Below are 17,988 nucleotides of genomic sequence, written 5' to 3' on the forward strand. Positions count from 1 at the left end.
CGGATCCTTTGACTTCCAACCCCTCAAGGCTGAAGGTGCAGGGTTCGCCTCCAGCCCCTTACCAGTCTCCGTTCACACTCTTTTCCCACGTGATCTCATCTAATGTAATGGCTCTAAATACCGAGTGTTGATGGCTCCCAAATCTGTTACTCCAGCCATTCTGAGATCCAGACTTTTATTTTAATTGTCCCCTTCATGTCTCATTTTAGAGATGTAACAGGTGTCTCAGACTTCACGTGACCAGAACAGACTTCCTCCCAGAAATATATCCCTCTCAGTCTAACTCCTCTCTGTAGACAGCTCCGTAAATTCTCCAATGACCGAAGTAAAAATTTGGGATCCATCCTTGATTCCTTTTTCTCTCTCACTCCCGCCATCAGGAAAATCCTACTGAATCTGCCTTCAAAAGATGCCAGCATCTCATCCCTGCTCACCACTTCCAGTGCTCCCAGCTGAGAGGAAGCTAGCGCCTGCTTGTGCACGGTCTAATGCAGTAGCCTCTGACTGCTCTTCTCTACCCTTGCCCCTCCCCACTTCCATTCTCCAAGTCCTGATCCACAGGATCTGTTTAAAAACAGATTAGGTCATGCTACTCCCTTGTTTAAAACTCTCTAATGGCTTTCTATTATGTGAGGATAACATCCCAAGTTCTTACCATGACCAACATGACTTTCTTGATCTTGCCTTTTAAACAGAGGTTGACATTTCTACCAAGTGCAAAGATTTAATGATAGGAGATTTCAAAGTGAGCTGCTAGTTCACACTATTCAGGTTTTCACAGGCACTGGGCATAAACCTGTCCTGTAACTCCTGAAACCCTTTGATAAAATGAAAAGGTTAGAGAGTAGAAGAGAGAGGATTTTGTGAGGAATAAATATTTGGAAAAGCTATGTGATGAAACGCACTCCATCCTTCACTGAGGAGGACTTAACCTCAAACCTGGTGGTGCTCCAGAGCTTCTGTGGGGCCACTCTCAAATCTTGCTGTGTTACTGCTTCAGTCGGGAGGGATAGTGGGCTAAGTAAGGTCTTGTTCCTGCTGGGGGTAGTTAAGATAATGAGAGACAAACAGACTAGCTAACTTTTGGGGCAGAGTCAGGAGAATGTGGCCACGTTTGGAGTGTGGGGGCAGGGCTAGGGTACCAGTTTTGGACCCCAAGGGAGAGAGCATATGTGTGCAGGTGTCTTGAGGTCTGACCAATAGGGCTGTCTAGTGGGGTGAGGAAATGCCAACAGCAATGATTTTGGGGAAAGTGTCTAGGAGCTGAGGAAGGAGTCCCAAGGGATCACCCAAAATAAAGATGGTTTCTCCCCATCAAAGGGAATTGTGGGAGAGCGCCCAGTGGGGAGCCTCCAGAGCTCTGAAGTTCCCCAGGAAGGAGCATCAGCATTTAACATGTGCCAGGCCCGGAAGGCACAAGGCTTTGGTTCTAGTCCAAGCAAGACCCTTCCCGCCCCTTTTGCATTCTCCATCTGCATCAGCCAATGCCATCTTGTTATGTAGTTTTTATATATTGGACAGAAATGCCCCATTTCTGGTCTGAGTTGGTTTTGTGACTTGAAGTGATCTCGGGTATCACTTGAAGTGATATCACTTCAAGTATATCTTGAATATACTTGACTGGTATCACTTGAAGTGATAACTTAGTGGATAAGAGTGAATAGTCACGTGGCTCTGGGAATTCTTTTTCTCTGGCAGGAGAAGGTTCTCTCACTGCGTAAAATTAGAAGAGGTGGTGGGAGAGAATGAATAAAGTGATGATTTGATAATATTATGAGTTCAGCCAGCTGTACGTGGCAAAGACTCTACTCGCTCGGGCCCCTCAGCCCACGTGTCCCCTGAGAATGCCCCCCATCCCGTGGGTGTGAAGGAGCAGTTTCTCCCTCTCCAGCTATTCTCCAGCAGTCTTCCTCTCCTGTTTTCTTCAGGGCACTGATTACAATGTGAAAGTGTCTTGCTCATGCACGTGCTTATTGTCAGTTACCTTCCATCAGACTGTAAGTTGCACAGAAGCAGGAATCCCACCTCTTACGTTCGCTTCTCTATTCCCGGTGACAAGAATAGGAGCCCTGTGTGTGTAAGTGCTCAGTAAGTATTTGTTGAGTGAATGAGTCAAAACTGGATGAGTGACGTGGATCTGAGAATAGAAAAAATGCATGTTCACCTACCTTCAGTGAGATCTCTCTCTCTGTTGTGGATTATTCATTTTAGTATAATTATACATTTATGCTGTGGTAGTGACGACTTTCACATTATTTGTATGACTATTTTTCTTAGTTGATTCATGACAAAGTCACAATCCAAAAGGACACACTTACATAAAAACATACTCTTGAGTTTTTCAAACAAATGTGGAGAAAGGACAGATTTGAACTGCTAAATAGGAAACATTTGACTGTGGACCAAGCTGAGACAGTGTGAGTGGAGGATGGGGCAGAGAGAGAGGGAGAGGGAGGATCCCAAGCAGGCTCCACACTATCAGCGCAGAGCCCGATGCGGGGCTCAGTCTCACAAACCATGAGATCATGACCTGGGCTGAAATCAAGAGTTGGATGCCTAACTGACTGAACCACCCAGGAGCCCCAAAAAAATACTTTTGCTTTTTAATGTGGTCTCATAGAGATCTCTTTTTAATGTTGGTGTTGGAAGACAGGACAGCACACATGCCTTGTAAGCTGTGGTGTCTCATTGTGGCAGATAGGCTCTAAGATGGTCCCCCAACTTTGGTATCTGTACCTTTTTGTAACGCACACCATTTGAGCGTCCCTGCAGACTGCGACTTGCTTCTAGGCGATAGAATATGGCAAAAGTGATAGGATGTCCTCCTGTGATTGTACTACACTGTTTAAGACTCCATCCTGCTAGCCAGCTCCCTCTAGACACTCTCTTTGCTGGCTTGATGGAGTAAGGAGCCATGTTGAAACATCCCACTTGGCAAAAACAGCCAGTGGCCACCAGGATCTGAGGGAGCCTTCAATTGAGACCCAGCAAGAGGCAGGTGCCCTTAGTTCCACAACCGCAAGGAAATGAATTCTCTCACTGGAACATAAAACTGGTTTAAACCGTTATCAGTCATTCATATCTCAGGGTCCATGAAGGATTTAAGAAGAGGTTTGGTAAAAAGGTGGACCAAAGATTCTGACCTTGAAGGGGATGACTGCTCATATTTGAGGGTGGATGTGTGACAGGGAAGCTTGGCTGAGACAGACTTCTCTATCATCACTGTTTTGCCCAGGTCTTGGCCATATTAAATGTCTCCTGTACTTGTTGCCTGTACGCTTCATGTCTTAAGAATGATCTGATGGGGAGAGGTGTGTATATTCTCCCAAGGGAGAAATAAGAAGTATAGAATTCAGCTACAGAGACACTGAAAAACTCTCTACATTGATGCTAATGATGGTAGCATGCAGGCAAAACCAGACAAGGCAAATCAGGGGCAGCGGGTAGGCCTCGTGGTAACTGAGCCCACGGGAAATTTGCATCCTCACTGAGCTGAGCTCACCTTTCCCCTGCAGCCCCAGTATCCGCCTTGTGAGCGAACTCTGACTCAGATGCAGAGCCTGGACACTCTTCTCACGTCCCCAGGAAAGGTCTAAAGAGGGACTGTGTGCGGGGGTAGGGAGGAGGCCAGGGACCAAGGCGCAAGGCACAGGGGTGGTGACCCGAGCGGCCGAAACGCGGCCAGGGCTCTCAGCCTTCTTCATGCTGCTCTTCGTCCTGCCGTGCCTTCTGGGAATCCTGGCCAGTGGCTCATTGTGCTGGTGCTGGGCAGGGAAAGGCTGCAGCGGGGGAGGCTGCCTCCCTCTGGCATGATCCTCCTGAGCTTGGGCGCCTCCCGCTTCTGCCTGCAGTGGGTTGGAAGGGTGAACAGCTTCTACTGGCCGAGTGCAGGAGAGGTCCTGCACGGCAGTTCTTTGGTCTCCATTGGGACTTCCTGAACTCAGCCACCTTCTGGTTCAGCTCCTGGCACAGTGTCCTCTTCTGCATGAAGATCACTAACTTCACCCACCCTACCTTCCTCTGGGTCAAGTGGAGGTTCCCAGGGTCAGTGCCCTGGCTCCTCATGGCTCCTCTCCTGATCTCCTTCATCGTCACTCTGCTCTTCTTTTGGGGAAACCGTGCTGTGTGTGAAGGATTCTTAATTAGAAAGTTTCCTGGGAACATGACCTTCAGACAGTGGAGCAGGACACTGGAAGTTCACTGCTTCTTGCCCCTGAAGCTGATCACCTTGTTAGTTCCTTGCTCTGTTTTTCTGGTCTCAGTCGCGCTGTTGATTAATTCTCTGAGGAGGCACACCGGGAGGATGCGGCTCAGCGCCCACAGGCCACAGGACCCCAGTGCCCAGGCTCACACCAGAGCTCTGAAGTCGCTCGTCTCCTTCCTCATTCTTGATGCTCTGTCCCTCGCATCCCTGGTCATCGATGCTGCAGGTTTCTTCTCAGAGAGTGACTGGTACTGGCCGTACTGGCCGTGGCAGATTTTAATCTACCTGTGCATGTCTGTCCATCCGTTTTTCCTCATCTCCAGCAGCCTCAGGCTTCGAGGGGTGTGCAGACAGCTGCTGCTGCTGGCCAGGGGCTTCTGGGTGGCCTAGGTGGCACGGTCTCCTTACCCAGACCCCCGGAAGAGACTCAGGGAGGGTGACGGAACCTGTGCCCACTAACACGGAGATAGCTTCCGAGGCAGGTACCTACTGGATTCTACTCTGGGCTTCCTCCTTTGGGAAGGAGGGGGGGGGGAGTCAACTCTGGGGATTCTCTGAGTGAGATTCCTTCCTTGGGACACTGTCAAATGGGGGCCCACAGGTCCCAGAGAGCCAGTATTGTCCAGAAGTTCAGAATATAAAATTTTGTCTGTTCTCTATTTCGTGTCCCCTCTGTTATGTGGCAGCTTCCAGTTAAAGAGTCCTGATTAACAGTACATGTGATCTCAACAGCCTCCCAGGGGATGAAGAGAAAATGTGTCTGTGGCTGAACTGGGATGTGGATGGGGAAGAAGTAGGTCTCTTGAGGATAATGTGTTGGTTACCATGGGAGCCCTGGAGGACAGTAGTTGGGGCCGACAGTGGTCTGGGCTGTGATGTCGCATAGCCCTCCCTTCTGTGTGGATTCTTTTTCTTTCAGCACACTTGGATAATTTGGTTTTAATTTTATGAAGACTGGAAAGTTTCTTCACACAAACCCATCTCTTTTCTTCTTATTATTTCCACTGTTCCGCTTTCAGTTTTCCCCCCTCTAAAGTCTCAGTGGCAGCCAGACTTTTTCCATGTTTATTCTTCTTAAGAATCACACATTGTGATTTTCTCTGTTTTCAAATTGTCTCTGGAACTTTTTTTTCTTCCTTAAGCAAAAGTCACAAAGTCACATGTAAATTTGAATAAACATGTACTTCTAGTTCTGAAAAACAAAGACTCAAGAGTTTCTCTTAGTTTGCATCCCAAAACAATTTAACCTCTTAATTTTTTTTTTTTTTTTTAAAGAGAGAGAGAGCATGTGTGCGCAAGCAGGGGATGGGCAGAGAGAGAGCACGAGAGAGAATCCCAATCTAATCTCCACTGATTTAAAATGTTACCTTTTATCGTGACTAAATTCCTATATATATTGGGGTATTTCCTTTCTGTCCCGTTTTGCTATTTTGCTACTTTGGTATAATCATGTGCCAGTACCACAGCATTTTGACTATTTTAGGTTTATGATATTTGAATGACTGGGGAACTAGTCTTTCTTCATCAATCTTTTCTAACTTTCTTGGCTATAGTAGTGTCTAGTCCCAAACAATTCCTTTTTAAGAAAATTATGTTGGATACTATTAACTGTATAATTCAACATGAGGAGAAATACATATCCATGATGTCGAGTCTTCTATTCAAGAATATGGTATGCTTTTCCATTTATCCAAGATTATTCAAGATTTATTCAGTCGGTCAAGTGTCTGACTCTTGATCTGACATCAGGTTATGATCTCACAATTGATTGTGAGACGGAGCCCCGTGTTGGGCCCCGAATTGGGCTCTGAGTTTGGTGTGGAGCTTACTTAAGATTCTCTCCCTCCCTCTGTGTCCCTCCCCACACGCTCTTCCCCCCCCCCACCCAAAACAAAACAACATAAAAAACTATTCAAGATTTCTTTGATTACTTTCCGTAGTGTTTTAATTTTTTAAAATATAGGTCTTACACAACGTGATGTGAATTCTTTTAGGTGTAATTAACCCTTTATGCCTTAGTTTCCTGACATATTCACCGAGGTGATAGCAGCTGTCTCAGAGTAATTGCGAAGACTGATGTAGGCAGTATATGTGCGTGACACATTAGTATTGATTGTAACTTGTTAAGAGTAATTCTAGTGTTGCATAGTTAATATTATTTAAAAAATTATACTCTGTATCTGCATCAGCACAAAAAGAGTAGAGAAACCTGAGTATGGCAAGGACGTTTCTAGCCACCAGGAAAGACCAGTGTTTCTGTTTCTTTCTTTGACTCCTCTTGTTTTGTTTCTTTCTCATTCTTTCAATTTTTTTTTAACTGCTAAATTAGGCCAACACAGTAAGTGTGAGTGAGCTAAAGAAAAACCGTCTGTGGTGGCTAAGAAATCACTGAGAAGGGCCTCTGATGCTGAAGGAGGCCACCAGAGGCTCACTAGGGGGTGTGACTCTGAGAATAGTTCAGTTAAGTAGCTTTTTTTGGTTAAGTTTTTATTTAAATTCCAGCTAGTTAACACACAGTGTAATATTAGCTTCAGGTGTACAATATAGTGTTCTATCTTCCATACATCACCCGGTGATCATCGCACAAGTGCCCTCCTTAGTCCCCATCACCCACTTCACCTCCCCTACCCCCCACCTCCCCTCTGGTAACCATCAGTTTGTTTTCTGTAATTAAGAGTCTGTTTGTTCGTTTGTTTCTTTCTCTTTTTACTCCTTTGTTCATTTGTTGTTTCTTTTTTTTTTAATTACAAAATTTTACTTTTTTTAGTTGTGCAAACAGGGTACATGTTTAAGAGGGCTGATGGAGGGCGCCTGGGTGGTTCAGGTCATTAAGCATCCGACTCTTATTTTCAGCTCAGGTCATGGTCTCACAGTTTGTGAGTTCGAGCCCTGCCTCGGCTCTGTGTTGGTAGACAGTGTGGAGCCTGCTTGGGATTCCCTCTCCCTCCCTCTCTCCCTCTCCCTCTCCCTCTGTCTCTCCCTCTCCCTCTGTCTCTCCCTCTCCCTCTGTCTCTCTCTCTCCCTCTGTCTCTCTCTCTCTCTCTCTCTCTCTCTCCCCCCCTCCCTCTTCCTCTCCCTCTCTCCCTCTCCCTCCCTCCCCTTCTCTCTGCCCATCCCCTGCTCATGCATATATGTGCACTTTCTCTCTCTCAAAATAAATAAATAAACTTAAAAAAAAAAAAAGAGGGCTGATGGTGAGAGAGTGTCATTACCCCATACATTTAAAAGATAAATGAGCAGGACATTACAGACTGTACTTGGTTATGGGTACCCCCTCCCCCCCAAATCTCCCTGGATTGAAATGAGCTCATCTGCTGATGGGCAGATGGGCTATATTTGCTGACATCCTGGGTTAGCTCTCTGCCACACTGACAGAGACTCTCAGGACACACAGTTCACGCTCCTGGCTGGGAATCCAACCTGAGGGAGAAGATAAGCAGACACTGACATGGCTGGGCCAGCCTGGCCCTCGTTCCTCCGGCAGTGTCCACACCGAGCATCATAGCATTTGTAGAAGGTGGTCACCAGCTTGTCTGCAGAGTGGGTCTGAAGCTGCACGAAATAGGCACACGGGTGTTCGCAGTTAGGATGTGACTCTGCAGGAGAGTCAACATTCTCCCAGGCAGCTGCTCCACACGCATATCCTCCACTGATTTCAGCTTTGGATTCCTCCGATTTTTTACCTTGCCGGTGATGTGCATGTAGGGGCAGGTGTCGCAGGCGAACTGGTAGCGGTGCTGTCCTCCTGCATGATGGGTCCGTTGCTGCGGCTGGGGCAGAAGCAGCCTGGTGGCCGACTGCCGTGCAGGGCATCCGCGGCCCGTGCGGCCTCTGGGTACTGACACTGAGCCCGTCTCAAGCCCACTGTTTTGTTTCTTAAATTCCCCATATGAGTATATTCATGTTATTTGTCTCTCTCTGGCGGACTTATTTCACTTAGTACTTAAGTAGCTTTTGACATCAGCTAAGGGAGGCAAAAAAAAAAAACCAAAAAAAAAAAAAACTATTTTGTTTTTTCTTTGAAGACATAAAGGGGAAAGAAGAAAACCATAAAGGGAATAGTAAGAGTTACTAAATATTAGCTGTTATCTTTAAACTTTATTCTATATTATGTGCTGTCATGTTGCTATATCGAGCTGTTTTATTGAGGAAAGAAACGAAAAGACTAAGAAAATGTACTGGAGACCAGATTGAATCAATGAGAAATCAGATTGATTGCTGGATCTTGGACCATGTGCTAGGCCTTCCACAGCCCTCTTCGGGTAGGTAGTGCTTCCTAAAGGAAAATCCAGTTCTGTGGTATCAGCAAAGCTTAGCTAAAACCCATCTTATTAACCAGTGGCAAATATCACAGCTCACTACTAAAGGTTTTATGAAAGAAATTTTGTAAAATTTAAAAACACAATGCCAAAAAATATATGTCAGGATGTGTTAACCTTTTGGGGGCTGCAGACTGTTTGCGAATGTATTCGATTGGCGGATATTTTTGGAGTGCCTACCTGTAGGCAGCTCTCTGTGCTGAAGATAAAGTAGTGAGCCTTGTAGATGTCATTTCTGTCCCCATGGTGTTTACGATCTTGTGGGGAGTCAAGGGCCAGGTGTCTATTCATATAAACCTCCCTCAGGAGGTGATAACACTGTGGATGAGATGTCATTTGAACACACAGTTCCAGGTGCCTGTAGACCCGGAAACCTGTCCGTGAGTTCCAGGCTAAGGATTCTGCTCTCTTGTGGTATTCCTGGTCATGTGATTGTGTGAAGCAAAGAGTGCTGTACAGAGGGAGGGTTTTTGTTCTAGATGGAAGAGATTAGTTTAGTGCTGTCCTGGCAAAGCAGGGAGGTCTTGCCATAGGGATCCTCTACCATGTAAATTCCCAGGTCTGCTCAGAATGGCCACAGAACAATGTTCCCTCATGCCCATTTACTCCCTCCTTTGACTCTGAGTGACTCTAGAAATACTCTACTAATAGAGTTCCCACCTTGGAACTGGGTTTTGCTCTCTTAGACTTCATGCATTGATTTGTTCTCCATTAAAAAAGATAAAGTATCAAGGCTTTGCCAGGCTAGTGCCTTTGGTGAGGCTCATACCTGTTTTGTGAGTCAGTGTTAAAAAAGCAAACTCCAGATCCCTCCTTAACCAGGATGGGACCTGTCTAACCAGAGGGTTGCCTCTTGAGACATGGCCTGAAATCAGAAAAGCAGGGTTGTTATCAGAGGTGATGCTTACAGAAACACCAAGTAAGGTCTGTTTATTTTTGCTCAGTCTTCAGAGTGTTACTCAGATGGCATGGTTATCTTTTTATTAAAAAAAAATAAAAGGGGGTGCCTGGATGGCTCAGTCAGTTGAGCGGCCGACTTCGGCTCAGGTCGTGATCTTGTGGTTCTTGAGTTCGAGCCCCGCGTCGGGCTCTGTACTGACCACTTGGAGCCTGGAGCCTGCTTCAGATTCTGTGTCTCTCTCTCTCTCTCTGCCCCTCCCCCGCTCATGCTCTGTCTCTCTCTCTCTCTGTCAAAAATAAATAAACATTAAAAAAAAATTTAAAAAAAGGAAAGCAGAAGGCACTTTACAGTTATACCCTTCGTTCAAGTCTCAACCTCAAGATGTATTCACTTTTAACATTCCCTTATGCTTTAAAAAACTTCTGGTCTATATTCTTCCCAATTCTTTGGTCTTTGAAACCTGCCTTATCTACCTGGTCTGTGAAGTCTGCCCAAATGAGAGGAAGTTGAATTACAAAAAATTGTTTCACTTACTGCCTCTAGTTAAGCGTGAAATAGAGACTTTGTCAGACAAAAAGAAGACAAAGTTTGTGCTATTTGTTTTGTCTCAGGACTAATAGTCCTGTGCAGAGGAAGAGGACAGCTTCTAGAATACATATCACATGTGTCAATGCCCCATATTAGAAACTCTGCTATCTTTTCACGGCCTCTAAAGCATGTTCCTTGGCCTTGTTTTCAAAGCCCTACCAAACCCTCTTTCCAGCCTCACTTCCGCCTCATTACTCCTCAGAATGAAGTCTTTGCTCTAACCAAACTGGTTTGCTCACTCTTTCCCAGACAGACCTCAGTTTTTTCTACCTCTTCACTTGGTTTCTATGGTTCCTCCACTCACCAAAAATGAACCTATCTTTCGACTCCCTCAACTGTCCAAATTCAACCATTTCCTAAAGCCCCATTTAATTTTTTCTTCCCCTTCAATCCCTTTGCAAACTACCCAGATTTTTCCCCCCTTCATGGGGTAATTTTATGAATTCCATGGGTTTTTTGAACCTTCATCTTGTATTTGGTAATTAAGCAAATATCTCCTTAGTTGTGTTTTTTGCATTGTTGGATTACGTTGTGATTTCTTTTTTTCTTTTTTGGCGCGTATCTCTTATCTTTTCAAATAGTCTCCAGGTTGGGAGGAAGGCTCTCCTGTTGACTTCGTGTGTCTCTTGCAGCACCTGGCACGGCGTATGGCACACAAATCTATTCGCCGATTGATATTTCTTTCTGAGACTTGCATCGTGTCCCAGGCCCATGATGCTCTCTGCTCTTGAGAGGAGGAGGTTGGGATGATAAGTGTTGTGAGGAAGGGCTTCAGGCTGGGCACGGAGGAGGTGTTCATTAAAAGTGGTGTTTGGTGGGGTGCCTGGGTGGCTCAGTCAGTTGAGCGTACTACTTCAGCTCAGGTCATGATCTCACAGTTTGAGTTTGAGCCCCGTGTCGGGCCCTGTGCTGACAGCTCAGAGCCTGGAGCCTGCTTCCGATTCTGTGTCTCCCTCTCTCTCTGCCTCTCCCCTGCTCATGTTCTTGTCTCTGTCTCAAAAGTAAAGATAAACATAAAAAAATAAATAAATAAATAAAATAAAAGTGGTGTTTGGTGATTGACTGTGGATGGCAAAGTTGACATTTAGGCCAGTGGTGAAAGTGGCCTTGGGCATTATATGTTCATGTTCACACGGTGGATGTGTAACATTTCTGATGGGTGTAAACTGCTTTTGAATCTTGTTGAGAACAGCCAGAGCTACAAAGATTTCAGAACTTAAGTCACTGCTTATATATGCCTTCAAAAACAAAGAGTACATTTTCCACACACACACACACACACACACACACACACGCACAGTTGCACAAATGCTTTATCCCTTAGTACAAGCTTTGCTGTCCTTAGAAGACAGCCTTCTCTTTCCACTTTGGAGTTCGTCTGTATTTGTCTGTAACACAACCGAGTTCCTACCCAGCATTCAGCTCTGGGCGTCAGCAGCACTACTGTGCTAAAGCCCACCCTTACAGCCTGGTATGTATGATGTCCACGTGGGCCACGTGGTCAGCACATGTACCCACAGGTGGGCAGGTACATCATGACCACTGTCTCCACCACGGAACTCACTAGGCCTATAAGCCAAGAGACCACTGCTGTGGAGCACAGGGGGGCACAGACAGCCACGTAGTGGCCATAGGCCATAGCGGCCAGCAGCAGGAACTCGGTACCCCCCAGGGCCAGTGAGAAGAAGAGCTGAGTCCCACATCGGGTGAAGGAGATGGTCTTCTTCTCCAGGAGGAAGTGCACCAGCATCTGGGGGACCCCACTAGAGGTGTAGCAGATGTCCACCACCGAGAGGTTGCAGAGGAAGAAGTACATGGGCAGGTGCAGCCGCGCGTCCAGCCCGATCAGGAGGATGACGAGCCCATTGCCCAGCAGGGTCAGCAGATAGGCGGCCGCAAACAGGACAAAGAGTCCAGCCTGGGTCTGCCTGTCGCTGGAGAGCCCCAGGAGGACAAACTCACTTTCCCAGGTCAGGTTGTCCCTCCTCATGGAGCAGGGGAGCCGGGCTGCTGGGAGAGGAGGTGGCTTAGAGAAGCCAGAATCAATGAGAATTTGCAACAAAGGGCTTTCTGTGGGACTGCAAGAACTTATACATTTTCCCCAGTAGACTCTGAACTTCTTCACATCATGGATCTTTTATGATTTTTCTTTTCATGCAAAGATTCCTAAAAAATGTTTCACAGTATGAGTACACAAATAAGAAAAAGTTGAAAGTAGTGGCCTTGAGGATAATTCTCTGATCCTAAGACGTAGGACGTGTGCTCTGGACTTCCTCCTTGTCATTACTCCTCACGCTGGAGCTCGTGGTTCTTCCTGTTTCTCCCATAAGCCAGGCTGGGTCAGTGACAGAGAACATCACTCACTTGGTTCTCAGTGTACTGATTAATCAGGCTTATTCCTAGGTTGATAAGATCAGGACCTCATTGTACAACATTATGCTCACTGTAATTATGTCCCAACTTCTTGAGATGATGCTGTTTCCTTGGTGAAATGCTGGCATTTATTTGAATGTTAAAGTAAGTGGTTTATAAAAGATGAATGTATATATCACTCACTTGCAACCAGAGCGTTTGGAACCTGATGGTGCCCACAGATGAAGTCAGTGAGGGAGTGCCTCTGAAACCCTTTGAACTTTGTTATGTGTAAATCCTTCTGTGACAGCAGAGACAGGTGTGCCCTTGGAACACCTCCCTGTTTACTTTGCTGGTCTTTAGCTTCTATCAAAGGGTAAAGATGCTATTTTTTCCCTTAGTACAAATGAAATGTACTAAGCAATTTTATCATCTTTATTTCTCTGTTTGTTAATAGCAAGTCCCTCTAGCTCCATTGTCATGTCTACATTACGTGTCTGTGCAACATGGCGGGAGGAGATAGTGCTATTAGGTAGTACAGGGGTGAGGAGAGCCCACGGGGACATGGAGAAGAGTCCGCTGCTGGAAAAGCCCGTTTGAGTGCCCACTGGGGAAGCTTGAGAAGGAAGGGAAACTCCAGGCTCTAGGGTTTGACTGTGAAAATCCCACAGGACTCACAGTGACCGCGCATTGAGATCACCTGGCACACTCGGAAGACTCCAAAAGCCCATGCCGTACTCCAAAGCAATTAAGTCACAATCTCCAGATATTAGTATGTCCGTACCTTTTCACGTTTCTCAAACAAACAAAATGTGGAGCTAAATTTGAGAACCACTGCTTTAGATGGGACCTTTTAATCTTATTTTGGAAGACTCAATGCATGTTCTTCTGGGGAGAGGAATATGTTTTGAGGTAAACCGAGAAGAGTTTTTGAGGAGGAAGGAACTTTTGGGCTGAGCTTCTCATTCTTTGAAAAAGTTGAGGCCAAGAGAGTATAAATAATTTGCCTCAAATTCCACTGAATCAGTGAAAATGTGATCCTTGATAGCTTGCCTTTTTGTGTGTTGGGTCTTCCCTTAGTCTTACTTTCTTAGGTCTTGTCCCCAAACGATGTTTCAGAATATTTTAGACCCAGGGAAGTAGTAGTAAATATCCAATGAGATATTAGGTAGAACAATGAGATAATGTGTGGGAAAGCCCTCATAAATTTCAGAGCATTATCTAACTGAAAAGGATCTGTATCACAGATATGAAAGATGGGTCATAGAATGCAATGAAATGGAAATGAAAACAATTCAACCCAAGTTTTTCTAACAAGGCTTGAAGATAGAGCTCATGGGTGGATGGGGGTGAAAAGGGCAAAGCAGGTGGACACCACCCTCTGTCTCTCCTACCTGGTTGGAACCTACTCCTTTCGTTCTTTCAGTTCTTCTGTGGCCAGAAGGTGTCACTGTGGAAAATACTAAGAACAGAGACTGGCTTTGGCAGGGCACCCTGCTGGTTTTCTGAGCCCTGCACCTGGGATAGAGCCCGTTTTCCACAGAACCTATTTCCTTCGTCAATGCAGTAAGCAGCCAAATGTTACTCCCCCGATGCGGCCCCTAAGTGCCCAGAACAGCAACTAAAACTCTCCCCCTGGAAGGGAATAAAATGCAAAACGAGAGAGAACACAGAAATGGCAGAAAAACTGGAAGGAACTTTCAGGATCATCATTTCAACCTTGTCATTTTACAAATGAGGACACTGAGGCTCAGGAACAGAAGGGGTTTGTGTGAGCAAAGCCAGGAGCAGGGCTGGAACTGGATGTGGAATCGGGGGACCAGGTTCCCATGTTCTTCCCTCTACATCATATTGTGTTATCATGTGGAGCACACAGTGTATCACAGCAGCTAGTGGGGAGCAGCATCACCGCAGAATGATGTGTGGGACAGGTGAGATTTATGGGGGAGGGCAGTCAGGCAAGGTGTGATGTTTTAGGATGCGGCTCCCTGGGGACTTCAAGCTGCCACGACGTGATGTAACGTAGGGAAACTGGCTGAAGAGCAGTTTGGAGAGGCAGGCGGACTGGTGGCCCAGTTCGTTAGGCCAGCTGGCCTCCTTCCATTTCATCCAAGAGGAAAATATTCACCCCCTAGTTTAGTCAGAGTATGGAGCCCACACACCAGGACTCTCAACTTTCTCTGCAGCCAGGAGGTAGAATTGGAAGAGCACCTCCACTGTGCCTGAACTTTTTACTTTCCTTTTATGACTTCTAACAAACTAACTGCTTGAAGGGTAGACAGGGTGTTTTCTTGTCATACCCCTTTCTCATTTCCTTTTTTTTTTTCAATTTTTTTTAAAAATTGGTTTTGAAGGAGAGAGAGAGAGACAGAGCATGAGCAGGGGAGGAGCAGAGAGAGAGGGAGACACAGAATCCGAAGCAGGCTCCCGATGTGGGGCTTGAACTCACGAACTATGAGATCATGACCTGAGCCAAAGTCGGATGCCCAACCGACTGGGCCACCCAGGCGCCTCACCCCTTTCTCATTGAGACTGGCATATAGATAGAGTTGGTCGGCTGGCTGAATGAACATCATAGTGAAGAGTGGTTTTAAAATTCATTCTCTCATCCATGAGCTCAGTATAGAACTTTCCTATTGATGTTTTCAGAGAGTTCACTCTGTAATAGCATCTCAAGAATAGCTCCACTCAGAAGGGTCTCTTGTGGGACCAGTTTTTCCTCCTGATTAGTAAGTGCCCTTCAAATACACTGAGTCTCTCTTGGAAGAGACAAGGGCCAGAGGCACATGGGTGGCTCAGTCGGTTGAGCGTCTGACTTTGGCTCAGGTCATGATCTCTTGGTTTGTGAGTTTGAGCCCCCGTAGGGCTCTCTGTTATGAGCGCAGAGATCTTCCTCCACTTCAGATCTTCTGTTCCCCACCTCTTCCCTGCACCTCCCCCCTCTCTGCACCTTGCCCACTCATGCTCTCTCAAAAATAAACATTAAAAAAAATAAAAAATAATAAAGAGACAAGGGCCACATTTTTGTTTTTTAAATTCTAAAAGTCAAACAATAAGGTAAGTAGGAAAATATTTTGGACCTACTACTTTCTTTTTCTAACTTGTAATTTAGTGAATTGGTGTCTTCTTTGGATAAACTAGATGTTTGCCCTCCTGCCACAAACAGTACAAGTATTATTCTGTATACAGAAGGTATGTTTTCATTATTAGGATTAGAGGATGTCTTAATAGATTATTGTCCCTACTATATTGTACTTTAATAAAGGATTCTAGCTCAACCCGTAAAGAAGGGACATCATTGCTTTTGGTTGACCCCTTCCAAATTTTAACTGGTTTTATAAAAAAGAACCTCCATACACAAAGCTTGCTCATTCAGTGATCTTGGTGATCATTTTATAGCCTGGCTATATCAGAAAGTGTGCTAGGATATCCTGCTGCTCAGTGGTAGATGTTCTGTAGATACATGATGAAGATAAAGGAAAATATATTAAATTACAAGTGCTTGTGATTTATTCTTTCTCACTTAAAAAGAAAACTCCTGAGGTTTCTTTGCTGTGCAAAATGTAGGCACTGGGCAAAGGGCAGGCAAACACCTAACCATGGAGGCAGTGGAGAAAGGAAAAGATAATTTGTTTATTTGGGGAGAGAACTTAATAGTTACAGGAGGATCTAAAAGTGAGAGTTAAAACGTTTTGACTGGAGATGGGGCTGAGTGCCTTATATCTCACATGGGCATGGGAGCAGGGAAGGAGGAAGGCTGATGAAGGCAGCTGGTCGTGGTAGGGGAGAAGGAGGTGGGCAGGGGCTGAGGGAGGGGAAGGAAGCAGAGAGGGTCTTAAATAAAAAATAAAAAAAAATTTTTGCTGGACATTTCTCCGAAGAAGATCTACACATGGCCAACAGGCACATGGAAAGATGCTCAGCATCATTAGTCACTAGGGACATCCAAGTTAAAGCCAGAGTGGGACATCATTTCCTACCCACTGGGACGGCTGTAATCAAAGAAACAAAACTAAGTGTTGGGAGGATGTGGAGAAGTTGGAGCCCCCCTTCACTGTTGGTGGGAACATATGATGGATCAGCTGTGGTGGCCAACACTTCGGCAGTTCCTCAGAAACGTTAATCATACGGGCGCCTGGGTGGCTCAGTCTGTTGCGCTTCCAACTCTTGATTTTGGCTCAGGCCGTGATCTCACGGCTTGTGAGTTCGAGCCCCACTTGGGGCTTGATGCTGACAGCCGGGAGCTACTTGCGATCCTCTCCCTCTGTCTCTACTTCATTCCCTCTCAAAAACAAACAAACAAACAAACTTAAAAAAAAAAGTTAAACACAGAATTGCCATATGATCCAGCAGTTCCATTCCAAGGTATATGCTCCAAAGAGTCAAAAGCAAAATTCAAGCAAAAACGCGCACGTGGACATATAGCAGCACTGTTTTAACTATTAGTTAGAAATAACCCAAACACCTACTACCTGATGAATGGGGAGGGGGCGGAGGGGGGGGGGGAAAGAAAATGTGTTTGTTTCCATACGGTGGAATATTATCCAGCCATAAAAAGAAACGAAGCACCGTGTTCTGTGCTACAAAACCATTATGCTAGGTGAAAGAAGGCAGGCACAAAAGGTCACGTATTGTTATGATTCCATTTCTGTTAAGTGTTTAGAGTGGGCAAATCCATAAAGACAGCAGATTGGGGGTTGCCAGGGCCTGGGTGGAGGGAGGGAGAGGGACTTGTTAAAGGGTCTGAGGTGCCCTTTTGGGGGTGATGAAAATGTTTTGGAACTGGATAGACATAAGGTTGAACAACGTGGTGAATATACTAAATGTCACTGAATTGTACACTTTAAAATGGTACAAATCATGAATCCTGTGTTATGTGAATTTTATGTCAATTAAAAAAAAGTTGTACCAAGAATTTAAAAAGGTACTCCATTCTCCTCCTCTGCAGCTTTTTGGCATTTTCTCAGCAGATTGATTAGAAGTTTGCATTGTTGTCAGTTTATGGGTTTTTGTTGTTGTTGTTTGTGGGTAAGACCAACCAGATACCTGTAATATTTAGGTAAGAGATGTTTTATTTTAATTTTTAAGTATTGTTTTAAATACTTTCCTGGACAAACCTAGCACTGTTTCACTTTCTGGGTTAGGATATTGAGAGCCCAGTCACTGATTGTGTATCACCAGAGTGGGGCAAAACTAGAAACAGATTCTTTCCTTGCTGAGTGGCTCGCTCGGCTCCCCTCTGATGGGGTGTGGCATGATAGTCCAGCGTGAATTCTGAATACAGTTCTGTTTTCAGAAGAGTATGTCCTTAGACCTGAGTGTGTAGAAAGTACATGTTTGAGGTCCCGAATGCTTGACTTGCGGGCCAGCCATTTGCCACCACTGCAAGGCCAAGGGCGTGGAGGCATGCCGAGGGGTGTTCACGTGCCGCACGCACCGTCTAGTCCTGCTTTTCACGGTTTGTGGGGAGAGTTTCTATGACTTTGGCCCCAAGTCCCTTGTGAATTCCCCACCCTACTGAGCTGGGTTGGGCCCAGGCATGTGTGAGTCACAGGGGTGACCTTTGCACCTCTGGCCTAAAGCCCATTTGATCCTTTGGGCACAGTGAATTTTGTAGATTACAG

The 17,988-nt window shown here is 45.6% G+C and overlaps 2 protein-coding genes and 1 long non-coding RNA gene across 3 annotated transcripts in view; 2 read left to right on the plus strand and 1 right to left on the minus strand.

Annotated features, from left to right (window-relative positions):
- The window catches only part of LOC144614541 (uncharacterized), a 110,522-nt gene that overhangs the window by 60,805 nt on the left and 31,729 nt on the right, over positions 1-17,988 (plus strand). The window lies entirely within an intron of this gene.
- TAS2R41 (taste 2 receptor member 41) lies at positions 3,547-5,318 on the plus strand (the record flags this gene model as incomplete). The annotated part of the gene is given in 3 exon segments (XM_060629205.2): positions 3,547-3,748; positions 3,751-3,879; positions 3,882-5,318. Coding segments are annotated over 3 exon segments (1,044 nt in total), but the record flags the coding sequence as incomplete, so codon positions are not given.
- LOC144613485 (olfactory receptor 2F1-like) lies at positions 11,514-12,002 on the minus strand. The gene has a single exon (XM_078435080.1). The coding sequence runs from the start codon at positions 12,000-12,002 to the stop codon at positions 11,514-11,516; it is 489 nt and encodes a 162-aa protein (XP_078291206.1).

Source organism: Panthera onca, chromosome A2, assembly GCF_046562875.1.
Source record: "Panthera onca isolate mPanOnc1 chromosome A2, mPanOnc1 haplotype 2, whole genome shotgun sequence".
Taxonomy (NCBI): Eukaryota; Metazoa; Chordata; class Mammalia; order Carnivora; family Felidae; genus Panthera; species Panthera onca.